The sequence below is a fragment of the Alexandromys fortis genome, unplaced genomic scaffold (assembly GCF_014885135.2).
Source record: "Alexandromys fortis isolate MF-2015 unplaced genomic scaffold, M_Fortis_MF-2015_v1.1 scaffold_84, whole genome shotgun sequence".
NCBI lineage: Eukaryota > Metazoa > Chordata > Mammalia > Rodentia > Cricetidae > Alexandromys > Alexandromys fortis.
In genome coordinates, this window is record NW_026068017.1 from 4913915 (window position 1) to 4925915 (window position 12001).

Sequence of the window (12001 nt, forward strand, 5' to 3'; positions counted from 1 at the left end):
ACAGGTATTCCACCCCCTCATCCGTTTTTGTTCCTACCACTATACTCTCCCCTGCATGTCCTCTATTCCAAACATTTCCAGGCCCTCCGACTTGACATGAACCCCACTCCTGCCAGCCTTGCTGAGACCGCCACCTGTCCCCATTCCCTGACACTTCTAGTGCGTCTGACAGGTTTCTATCATCCCTCAGTCGGACAGACAGTTCTCCGAGCCACTTTCCACCTTCCATACAGGTACTACATAAGTGACAAAAACGGCAACGAATGACAGACAGCCACTAGGGAGTGAGCCTAGGCGTGGCACCTCAGAGATGAACCTAGGTCAGAAGTTTATTGTCCCCAGAGAGGTTTATCGTAGCACGGTGATAAGAGCAAGGTTTGGGTTCTGCTTTCCACACCAGGCAGACCCCAAGTATTCAGGGCCAACTGGGAGTGCAGGCTCCTAACCCAACCCGAGAACACCAACACCGTGCTGCGATTTGCGGTTCTCATCATGTTCCCAAGGCACGCTGAAACCACAACGAGAAATGACAGTGGGGCCGTAGTTCGTGACTGCAGCGTCTAGGGTCCTGGAAGCACTGAGACCGACCACCTTTGGCAGTTCCGGTCAAGAGGACGCGGCAGAAATTTCTAGAGGGCTGGGGAGCTCCTGCTCCTGGAGAGAAAGGCAGACGAGTTGGAGCCTGGGTTTCACTCTGGTCAGCAGGGGGAGCTCTCCAAACTGGAACTGCTGCAGCCGCGTCGGTTCTAAGACAGCAAGGGCAAACGTCCTGTGTGTGGGTGTTAGTTCCTAGGCACCATTTTCCTCCCCAGTCTAAAAATCCCCTGCCAGCCCCATCCATCTTCCTTTCTAGGGCCTGTCCATCTGTTCCCACCTTGCGGAGTGATATCAGAGGGCCTCTTCTCAAGTGCAAATGAAAGCTGAACAGGTCGGAGGACAGAGGGGCTGTCACAAAGGGTCCGGAGGAACAGGGCCAAGGGTTCAGACTAGAAAGGGAAACTCGGGGTTAATTGGAGCCCAAGTTCCCAACCATCTACCAAAACCCCAGAAACCTGGATATCTATCTAACACTTCTTACCTCTGTCTGGGCTCCAGGGCCTTTAAACTGCAAGGCCACTCTCCCTGGCCCCCGTGCACATTCTAGGATTGCGGTCCATTCACTTGGACTCAGCCCTAGTGCTTTAGCCACGTGATGATTCCTACAGGTCACTGTGGCTTCTGCAGTGCCATCTTCCACCAAGAGCCTAGGGAAGGGGAAGCAAAACTCCAAGAGCAAACCCACATGGACAATCCCCAGATCCAACAGATCTCTCGACACAATGCTTCCACTATTTAGCTCACTGCACCTTCATTCATTCATTTAAAAAATTATATACACACATAACACATATACACATATAATGTATAATGTAATTATATATATAATATATATATTGGAGGAGAATGATACAGGGTCTTGCTATGTAATCTGACTGGTCTGATACTCACTACGTAGTTCAGACTGGTCTCAAACTTACAGCAATTTCCATCAGACAAAAATCATGCTACTGCAAATATCACACGCTGCGGACCTAGGAAGTAACCAGTGTGACATGGTACCCACCTGACATTGGCCTGGCTTATAGCTGTCTGAGCTGGACAATTGTGGTCCTGCCGACTACACCTCCCCTGGGATAAACAAACAAAGCAGTTGTAAAGTCCACCTGACTGGATGACAGCTCTCTGCCGCTTCACACCCAACTCAACCTGTTCTCCACTTCACACCCAACTCAGCCTGCTCTCCCCCAATACCTGGGGAGAGATGCTGGTGCAGTGAGCACACACCCACAGGATCTGAAGGCTCAAGACAAGAACAATATGGCAAGATGTAGTGGCCTGGAATGGCACCTGGCCCTGGCCACCTTGGAGAAGTTCAGACAGGTAGATGTGGGGCAGGGGAGCCCTAAGGAGAGAGAGAAATGAGTCAAGAGGCAGGCGAAGAAGCCAGGCATACATAGTAACATGGACCTACAAACCCAGCAGAGAAGCTGGGCTTAATAACCGGTACCTACAACCCCAGCACAGGGATTTAGCCTCATCAAAATTTCATTGTTACCCAGACGTGGAAGCACACAACTTTAATCCCAGCACTTGGGAAGCAGAGGCAGGTGGATCTCTCTGAGTTCCAGGCCAGGCAAGGCTACAAAGTGAAAACCATCTCAAAGAGCCTAAAGCAAGGGAAGGAGTCTCAAAAGGAAGGTGAGTCTAATTGGACTTGACAATCCTAAGGATGCAGACAAGGACAGCAGTGAGCTCACTCCTGGAAGCCCACAGACCTTGCCACACTCTGGTTCCTCATCCCCAAGAGCCATCAATTACTTCTCAGACTTGGCCAAGATATTAGTCAAGAAAGACATGTCAGATGGAAAAGTCTTAGAGAGCTTAGAACCTCAAGCTTTTCTGGGTAAATTGAGAGGCCTTGGACATTTTTTTTTCTATCTGGAGCACAAGTCAGTTCCAGGACAGCCAGGGCTCCGTAGTGAAACCGTGTCTTGTAAACAAACAAACACAAAACTCTACCATGATCAAAGAAAACTAGACCACACCTGTGACAGACAGGAACCCAGACCCAAGAGTGGAATGTCAGGTGAAGCAGGGACATCTAGAGGTCAGAGCCTAAACACTGACCTGACTTTGGTCTCTGGGGGGAAGCTCAGGACCTGCACGGATGTAGATGGCCGGAAACGACAGTAAACACTGTTGGATCTGCAGGTAAAAGAACAGTGACTCACGGACAGCAAACAGGCTGGGGCCGGAGCTGAGCAGAGGTCACTCACGCCTCGCTCCACAGGCTCAGCTAGCTCTCTTACTCCTAGGACACCTTCAGCTCTACCACAGCAGCAAACAGGAAGACAGCTGACTAGCAACCAAAGTTACAGTGAAGCTGGACACAGTATTCCCAGAATTTAGGAGACAGGAAGAGGCAGGAGGATGGTGGTAAATGTGAGGCTAGCCTGGGCTACAAAGGAAGTTGCAGAATAGCTAGGAGTACATAGTGAGACCCTGTCCTAAAACAAAGCAAAATAGTAATAGCAAAGAAAAGGTGTCCTTGTAGCACAGTTAGTTGGGGAGTGAGTGTCAACAGGAAGTGAGGAAGCAGAGAAGATATGGCCATACAACACGGGTCTTCACCTGGAAATCTTTTTCTCCAGCTGGCTAAAGTGGACTCGGGCTCCTGGAAGGAGTCCCATTTGGGGAGGCAAGTGTGGCTCCTCGATATATATGTCCAGGTGAGGGGGATAGGCACAGCCGTCCTTTTCTAGAGCTACTGTTAGCTTCACGCCCGCTTTAACAGCCCCAGCATTCTCTACAGACAGAGGGACGGGTGGCAAGTGGATCAGGCAGGACTTCAAAGGTCCCATCGCTCTAATTCAAATCTTCTCCCGGCAACAGGGATATTACCAGGCTTTATCCGGCGAAGGGCCAGAGGTGGTTCACATAGGATCCGTGACAAAATTTCAGCAGAGAAAGACACCAAGGAATTGGAGAAGCTGAAAAAAGAAAGAAATACGTGAGGACACATACAACTGAGAGCTCAGCTCACAAGACAGAAGGAGCATCGTATCTGCTAGAATACCATAGACGAGGGTAGAGAAAGCCTTCCGTTCACAGTCAAAAGGCATCTGAGAAAAACAGGCATGTAATAGAGATCAATCTACTTAACTTTAAAACAAAAAAGAAATCTGCCAGGCAGTGGTGGCACACGCCTTTAATCCCAGCACTCAGGAGGCAGAGTCAGGAGGATCTCTTGTGAGTTCCAGGACAACCAAGGCTGCACAGAGAAACCCTGAGTTGAAAAACAAAACAAACCTACCACATTAGAGACAGAGGACTCCCCAGAGGCCTTCAAACCCCCCTGCATTTGGACCTTAGAGTCCCAGCTAGTCCACCGTTTAGTCTTATGTTTTGGGGCTCAAGCCCCTTCCTGAGGATGCACTCATTCTGACTATTACCCTTCTGTTTCAGTCCCTGAGATGTGGCCTTGCTAGGCTGGCTTCAAATCTTCAGCACTTCTCCTGCCTCAGGTCCCCAAGTACACACGTGTGTACTGCCTTAGCTTCCTCCTCGTCTCCCTTCCTGCTCCCTCTTCTTTTTTTATTTTTATTTTTTAAAGACAGGATTGTCTGTGTAGCCCTGGCTGTCCTGGAACTTGATCTTGGCCTTGAACTCAGGGATCCTCAGAGTGCAGGGATTAAGGGTGTGTGCCAACTCACAAACAATTCCAGTCTACTTTTGCTTCCAATACTAAAGATCAATCACAGAAAAATCACGGGCAATCCTCCTCTTGTCTTGGACACAATCTCTTTTAAGACTGATGGCAGCACTGCCTAGGAACGCACCACCTCCCAACTCCCAGTCTACACACGTTCTTTAACTTTTAGTTATGTGCATGGGTGCTTTTCCTGCCTCTGTCTGTGCACCGAGACCCTCAGAAGCCATAAGAAGATGCCAGATCCCCTGAAACTGGAGTTACAGACAGTTGTGAGATGCCGTGTAGGTGCTGAAAATCAAATCCAAGTCATCTGGAAAAGCAGCCAGCATTCTGAGCCACTAAGCCATTCTGCAGCCTCTATATTCACTCTCAGCCCCCCACTCTGTTTCTGGGACAACATCTCACCACTTAAGACCTGGCTGGCCCCAACTCCTTATATAGACCAGGCTGGCCTCAAACTCACAGAGATCTGCCTACCTCTGCCTTCCAAGCACTGGGATTAAACATGTACACCACTATGCCTGGCTCGTATTCACTTTTAGTAATAAAGACCAGTCTCAAAAATTATACACAATCCAGTAGAATTTTTCTTCACACAGGAAACAGCTTTTTCATTTGCACTTGGAGCTACCTACAAAAGCTTCTATGAGATACCACGTTCCTGTGTTCATCTATCAATTACAGGCCACCTTAAGCAAAGGTCCTCCACATTTTCTTCTTCCTCGTAGTTTCTTATGTTTGTTTCCTTTGATCGCTAAAGCTTCTCCTTAGCTGTGAGGATGAAACGATGACGACATTTAGGGGTAACGGCAGGAAGCAAAGGTCATCTTCAGCTACACCTTCAAGACCAGCATGGCTTTATGGGGGTAGGGGCGGGACACGCCGGGGAAGGTGAAATTCCAGAAGAGGCAGCCTGAAAAAGAACCTTCCTTTCCTTGCGACATCATCCCTCTATAGGCCAGACCACATGGAAGAAATGCGTAGACTGTTCCTTAGCCAGCACAGAAGCAAGCGTGGCCCAAAGAACCAGAGGTGATGCACGACACTTACTTGTCACTCAGCAGGTGGGTCAGCGAGGACTCGGGCAGTGCTCTGGAGATCTCCTGCACATTAGGTATGTCCTGAGAGCTCCCAAGTTCCAGGGTCCACTCGTCCTGGACAGTGAGGCAGGACTGTATGCCAGCCAGCTCCAGAGGACACTGAGACGTGCCAGATGGACCCTCTGTCTCAAACAACGTTGCTGTCTGCTAGGAAACATGAAAATAATTGCCTCTGCATGTGCCTAGGCCAGAAGAAAGCTCCCTAAGTCCTCCAATCCTGACCCATCCTGGAGCCTGGAGAAGGAAGGGATCCCAACAATGATTCTGCCCCTCTAAATTCACTCTCTTCCAGGAAACAGCATGCCTGCTCCAGACTCCAGCCCAACCAGCTTGCATGGAAGAGGGGAGAAAGCACTCACTGGGGGACCGGGGGCCACGAGGCGGTAGACTTGGTTTGGGAACAAGAATGGAAACCATCTAACTGAGGAGCCAAGGAAGATGAGGGAGACCTGTGAGGAAGGATAACACAGCATTGAACCCCCAGTGTGGAGCCTAGGGCATGCGAGCTCAGGCCCTGGTTCCTGGAGTCCCAGCTTACCTTCTGATCCTTGTTCTCGACTCCAAGAGACTGCGGTGGGCCCCATCCAGACCGCTCCTTCCTCTGTGTGCCACAAAGCCAAGTTCCCGACACACAGAAGCTCAGGGCAGGCTTTGGAGGCTGTGAGCCGGCTCCCGGAAGGACACAAAAATTACGTTTCATGAGGGCCTCCTTGTGGGACAGCAAGAATAGTCGGCTCTGTCCCCCAAGGGGTCCCTCTGGGCAGGAGGGATCTGTCCGAGGTGGCTCTGAATCAGAGGTGGGTCTGGGTACAGGCAGGATCAGGGCGTCAGACAAGAAGAACTGGATATAAACTCTGTGGGAAGAGACAGACCTTTTGTGGAGCAGGGACTGAGTGATTTGGACCCCAAGTCCCCACATACCAAGTTTTTCCTTCCCCTCAAATCCAGGAGGACTAGCACCACTTGAGGGCTGACCTGGCGTGCTTCTTTTGGATGAAGTCTGGCGTGTCCAGCTCCTTCCAGGAAGGGAAGCTGCTCCTGACTTCTCTCTCTACCACCAGTTGGAACTTCTCTACCCGCACCAGACAGCCTAGATGAAGAAAGTTTTCTGTCTCAGCAAGAAAAAAACTACGGGGAAAGCAGTGAGACAGAGAAGCCGACATGTCTGTCTGTGCTCTGTGTCCATCACAGTCCGAGCCAATGCCCTCTTCTGAAGTAAAGTCCACACCCAATCATCTCAGCCCCTAACAGAAACCATTCCACAGGCATGTATAATCCTGCCCCTGACTCCATGGGCTAAAAGGCCTTTGTTACTCTTCCCCCAAACCTCTAACAAGCCCTTTTCTGAATCTAACAAGTTTTCCCCAAGTTTTTTGTTTGTTTGGGTTTTTTTGAGACAGTTTCTATTATATAGCTCCGGTTGTCCGGGAACTTGCTGTGTAGATCAGGCTGACTTCGAACTCAGAGATCCACCTGCCTCTGGTGGGATTAAAGGTGTGTGCTACCAGGCCAAGCTCCCTTTTATGAAACCCAACAAGTCAAATAAGACCAGTGTTCTTCCAAATTATGAATGTAGGAAACAGGAAGGTGAATGTTTAGCGGCCGTGTAGGAAAGAAGGATGCTGGGAGTTGTAGCTTTGGCTCCTTGGCTCTCCCATCAATCCCAGGCTCTCAAACTTCCCCAGGCGATGACCAACATCAGTAACGAACCTCAACAAATGCCTCCTCCTGGCTCCCTGTCCCCAAGAAGTCCCCACCACCACCTTTTCATCTCTCAATTTCACACCTATGAGCTTTGGGTCAGTGAGGGGCTGTGAAGTCTCAGTCAAGGGCATGCAGGGCAATGAAGATTTTAGGTCCCGAAGCTGCAGACAACCTTTCTTAGATGAAGCCACCAGCACCCCAAGGAGAACCTGCAGGAGAAGAGGGCTGAGCTATTAAATAGTTATTAAAGAAATAGAGGGGAAGCCGGGCGATGGTGGCGCACGCCTTTAATCCCAGCACTCGGGAGGCAGAGGCAGGCGGATCTCTGTGAGTTCGAGACCAGCCTGGTCTACAGAGCTAGTTCCAGAACAGGCTCCAAAGCCACAGAGAAACCCTGTCTCAAAAAACCAAAAAAAAAAAAAAAAAAAAAAAAAAAAAAAGAAATAGAGGGGGCTAGGAACAAGTCCAGAAGGGCCATTCTGCTGTGGGAGCTCTTTCTGTTCCTTCAGCCAGGAGCCTTTAAGATACCAGACCACTTGGGCATGGTCTCTTATACTATAAATGTAGCTGTAAAGCACACGTTCTCTCTTGCTTCAGGCTGCTAGACTTTGTTCCTGTTCCCCGTTGGAGCAGTGGACTGTTATCTAGGACAGAGATCTGTAAGTTTCCCCTAAATAAATAGCCCTTTATTATTCGTAATTCTGAACTAGTGTGGGATTATTTTGTGACTTCCACCTTCACTGTTCCAAGTTTGAGGTTGTCCATATTATGAGTTCCAGGCCAGCCAGGGTTCACAGTGAGATCCTGTCTTAAGATAAAAATAAAATAATTCCACTGAGCATCTACCATATGTCATGTGCTGTTTTAAAAGTTAGTGGTAACAAAGACAAGCACTCCTCATGTTGGAGTAAGAACTAACTTGCACAGTTGAGCATGGTGGTATATGCTAACAGTCCCAGTAATCAGGAAGCTGAGGCAGGAAGAGCTCTGGGAGTTTAAGGCTAGCCTGGGCTACACAGCAAGGAAAAGAAAGCAGTAACAAAACTCACCAGAATTCTTTATTCCGAGCGATAGTTTTGGGGGTTGTTTTATTACACGTATTGGGGGTGTCATTTAATTTCTGTGGAGGTCAGAGGGAAACTTGAGGGAGTCTGTTCTCTTTCACAGTGTAGATTCTGGGGATCACACTCAGGTCCGCTCTTGACACCAAGAGCCTTTACCCTGGCCATCTCGCTGACTCTGCTTTTGTTTTTGAAGCAGGGTCTCACTGTTTAACTCTGGCTAGTCTGAAACTGTGTGAGCTGTGTGACCTGAAATGGAGGGTGTTTGTGTTTGTTGTCGCATTATGTAGTCTAGGCTGGCCTAACTCATCCGTTAAAGGCGGGCAGCACCACACCTAACCCAAGCTACGATCGGTTCCATTCTTCCCGGCTGCTGTAAAAGGGACGAACTGGTGAGGGCAAGAACAGACACTGCAGTCTAGTTAGAAAGCCAGCACAGTCAATGACAAAACCCAAACAACAAAAACCAGGGACCTGAACAAGGGAGCGGCAGTGAACCTTCTAGAATTCCCTTACCTGCGCTGGCTGGAACACAGAGGACGGCAGGCAGAGCCAGGACCAGGCTAGGTGGCGATTCAGTTGGCAGCTGGTTAGGTGGGCAGCTTCTGGGAGAGGCAAAAGGGCCTTCGGGTCGAAGGTCGCCCAAGCCCTATGCTGCCCTTCCTCTTCCAGGGCGAATAAAGTCGGGAAAGAGTAGGGAGTCCGCAGCTGGGCATACTGTAGGGAGAAGGTAATAATGAGATCGTGTCCCCTGTGCGGTGTCCTCCAGCGTTAGTGCTGTTGCCCATCTTTCCCCCGCATTCTCCTACTTTCTGATGGGGACAGTTATGTGGCTCTTCCAGGATCTCGCTGTGCACATGCCGAATGGGGCAGCCAGGTGGTATCAGAGCATCCCAGGAGGGAGCCAGGAGCTGCAGGGCCAAGCTGGGGTTCCCAGGAGAGGAGTGCTTCAGGAACTGCTGGTATCTCAACACATAGGGACACAGCCTGGCCAGGGAGAGGAGGGCAGTCATCTCCCCAAGATCTGTCCCTTCCAGGATCCTCCCTCCCCCCTCTCCACCCAATCTCCATCCTCCTCACTTGCTGGCCAGCTCCTTCAGTGCCTTCATAGCCCATAAGTATAAGGGAAGTCCTAACTGATATTCCCACACAAGTTGCTCATACAAGGAGGCACCATAAACTTCGAAGGATGGCAAAGTCTCCGGTTTAAGACAGGAAAAGCACTGAAGAAGAACGGTGCCACGGAGACAAAGAGCTAGAATGGGTCTTGTTTCTTCACCCACGGCTTGGAGGAGATGAACATCTCGGAGCTGCAGAACAGAAAAGCAGAGGCAAACTGTGTGGTACACACCTGTGAACCCTAGTGCTTGCGGGGCAGAAGCAAGAGACTAGAAGATAAAAGGCCATCTTTGGCTACACAGAAGCTCGAGGCCAGCCTGAGTTACCAAGACCTAAATAAAGGGCATAATCCCAGCACTTAGGAGGCAGAAGAAGGGAGATCTGAGTTCAAGGCCAGCCTACAGAGTGAGTTCCAGGATAGACAGGACTACACAGAGAAACCCTGTCTCAAAAAATAAAACAAAAAGAACACATGTAATTCTAGCATTCCAGAGCAGAGGCAGGCAGATCTCTGTGAGGTTCAGGCCAGCTTGTTTTACAGTTAAGTTTCAGATCAGCCAGCAACATATGAGACCTGGACTCAAAAAAAAAAAAAAACAAACAAAACCAACTACCCAAGAGCTGTTAAAAGAAAGTACTATTCTTGCAAAAAACAAGTTCAGTTCCTAGTACCCACTACGGTGACTCAAAACCACCTAAACCTCCACTCCAGGGGATTTGATGACCTTCTCTGGCCTCTGCAGGAGACTATATTCATCTACAAATACTAACCCTATCCCCACACATACAAACATACACAATTAAAAACTAAAAGTAAATCTTAATACAAACAAACAAGCAAAGAACTAAGCCAAGAAGAACAGAGGTAAGAACCCAACTTACTCTCATGTGGAATCTGCTACTGTTTCCACATAGTAGGTTCCAAGAGAAGCTCACGTCCCCCTACGTTGCCTATCTCACTATAAATCTCATCTCTCTGAGGTCACCCATCAAGTCCCACGAACTGAGGGTCTCTGAGCTATTTGACGTACCTCCAGACGGACCCCTGGTCGAATCACCCGCCTGAGGCCATGGATCTGCTGGTATGCGAGGCAGAGAATCAGCTGCCCATCCAGAATGTAGAGGCTGGCAGACTCATTCAGCACACGAGTGACTGTTCCCTGGCCATGGGGACAGAAGTTCAGTTGGTCACTGTTTCCTTCTTTGGAGGCTCACATTTCCTATGCCACAATCTCTAGGATCAGTTCCTTTCGCTCACCGAATAATGTAAGACTTTGGAATTGCGGACATGACCGTCCTGTGCCCTGCTGTCTCTGGAGCTGGTGGGCAGGTGCAGCGGTGTAAGGTCAGCTCCCAAGAATGGTACATCCAGCTCCAGCTCTCGCACAGAATCTGGTCTCAGTGGTATCAGATCCGAAGATGGAATGGTTGTCCAAATATAGTGACGGTAACCTCGGGTCCTGGTAACTCGCAATTTTGTCAGCACATAGGCCCTATCAGGCCGAAGGACTCTGTGCCACCCCGTCTGGGCAGGAATCTGGCTTAGACAGAGGAAGGCAACATTACACATCAGAGATGTCCTACCCCCAATGCTGCTCTTATGCCAAAGGACCTTCCCAGCACAGTTTGACCCCAAAGATCTTGCATCTCCTCTCCCCTTTCCACCCTCTGCTTGCTTGTTTGGCTGTTGCGGTTGTTTCGTTTCAGATAAGGTCTCCAACAGCCCAGGCTTGGCTCAAACTCTCTGTGTAACCAAGACAAGTGTTGAACTCTCAATATTTCAAGCCACTGAACCTGAAAAACTTCTCCCTCCATGCGAACAGGAAATGCCACACATTTCTCGACCTTCTCACAGAGATTCAAACCATCCCTGAAATTTCCTTCAAAATTGATAAACATTCCATCAAGAAAATCATGTTCTTTTCAATATATCCTCTCTCATCCAGAGCATACAAGCCAAACACTGATCTCATCAATGACCTGAGTGTCTATGACTCCAGTGTTGAGAGAGACGCTAAATAACAAGTTACTCTTTCCTCTTTGACATGCTTCAAATCACACGGAAGACAAAAACCTAAGCAGTAATAGAGTCACACATGACCATGTACCAAAAAAATACACATTTAACAAAATCTTGTTTATTTTTTTCCTTTATCATCCTGGGGAATCAAACCCAGGAATTCGTGCATACGAGGCTGGTATTCTACCGCTGAGCTGCAAGTCCAGTCCTCGTAATGTGGAAAGAAAAGGGGAGATGAGACCTGATGAACAAGGGTGGAACTGGAGGTCCTGAAAGGTACACAAGCCCATCTCACCTTCCTTTATCCAGACTTTTAAAAAATTATTATCAAACTATGCCCATGGAGGATAGGGGCCTCAGCTCCTCCCGGGGCTGGAGTTCCAGGTACAGGTGATGCACCCAATGCAGGTGCTGTGCACTCAGATCTTCTTCAAGAGCAATATGGTTCTTAACCACTGAACCATTTCTCTAGCCCCAAGGCTGGTATCTCTTATCTGAAATACAGCCAAAAATATTCTAGATTTTTTTTTTGAGATTCTAGAGTATTTGCATATATAAGATATCTTGGCCGGGCGGTGGTGGCACACACTTTAATCCCAGCACTCGGAGGCAGAGGCAGGAGAATCTCTGAGAGTTCGAGACCAGCCTGGTCTTCAAGAGCTAGTTCCGGGACTGGCTCCACAGCTGCAGAGAAACCCTGTCTCGAAAAACCAAAAAAAAAAAAAAAAAAAAAAAAAAAAAAAAA

At 48.9% G+C, this 12001-nt stretch overlaps 1 protein-coding gene across 2 annotated transcripts in view; it reads right to left on the reverse strand.

Moving 5' to 3' along the window:
* Positions 1–275: 275 nt before the first annotated feature.
* Positions 276–12001, reverse strand: part of Ctc1 (CST telomere replication complex component 1) — a 27674-nt gene continuing 15948 nt past the window's right edge. Inside the window, exons 6-23 of one of the 2 annotated variants that reach the window (XM_050162729.1) lie at positions 10495–10773; positions 10268–10396; positions 9198–9427; positions 8927–9104; positions 8634–8834; positions 7139–7265; positions 6328–6442; positions 5891–6206; positions 5712–5801; positions 5303–5496; positions 3442–3530; positions 3172–3346; positions 2668–2745; positions 1792–1942; positions 1604–1668; positions 1079–1244; positions 875–986; positions 276–746 (exon numbers count right to left, since the gene is read on the reverse strand). In XM_050162729.1, coding sequence (XP_050018686.1) covers positions 607–746; positions 875–986; positions 1079–1244; positions 1604–1668; positions 1792–1942; positions 2668–2745; positions 3172–3346; positions 3442–3530; positions 5303–5496; positions 5712–5801; positions 5891–6206; positions 6328–6442; positions 7139–7265; positions 8634–8834; positions 8927–9104; positions 9198–9427; positions 10268–10396; positions 10495–10773 — 2835 coding nt within the window. In that variant the 3' untranslated portion in view covers positions 276–606. Of the gene's footprint in view, positions 747–874; positions 987–1078; positions 1245–1603; positions 1669–1791; positions 1943–2667; positions 2746–3171; positions 3347–3441; positions 3531–5302; positions 5500–5711; positions 5802–5890; positions 6207–6327; positions 6443–7138; positions 7266–8633; positions 8835–8926; positions 9105–9197; positions 9428–10267; positions 10397–10494; positions 10774–12001 lie in introns of both variants that reach the window. The other variant, XM_050162728.1, reaches the window with a different exon arrangement.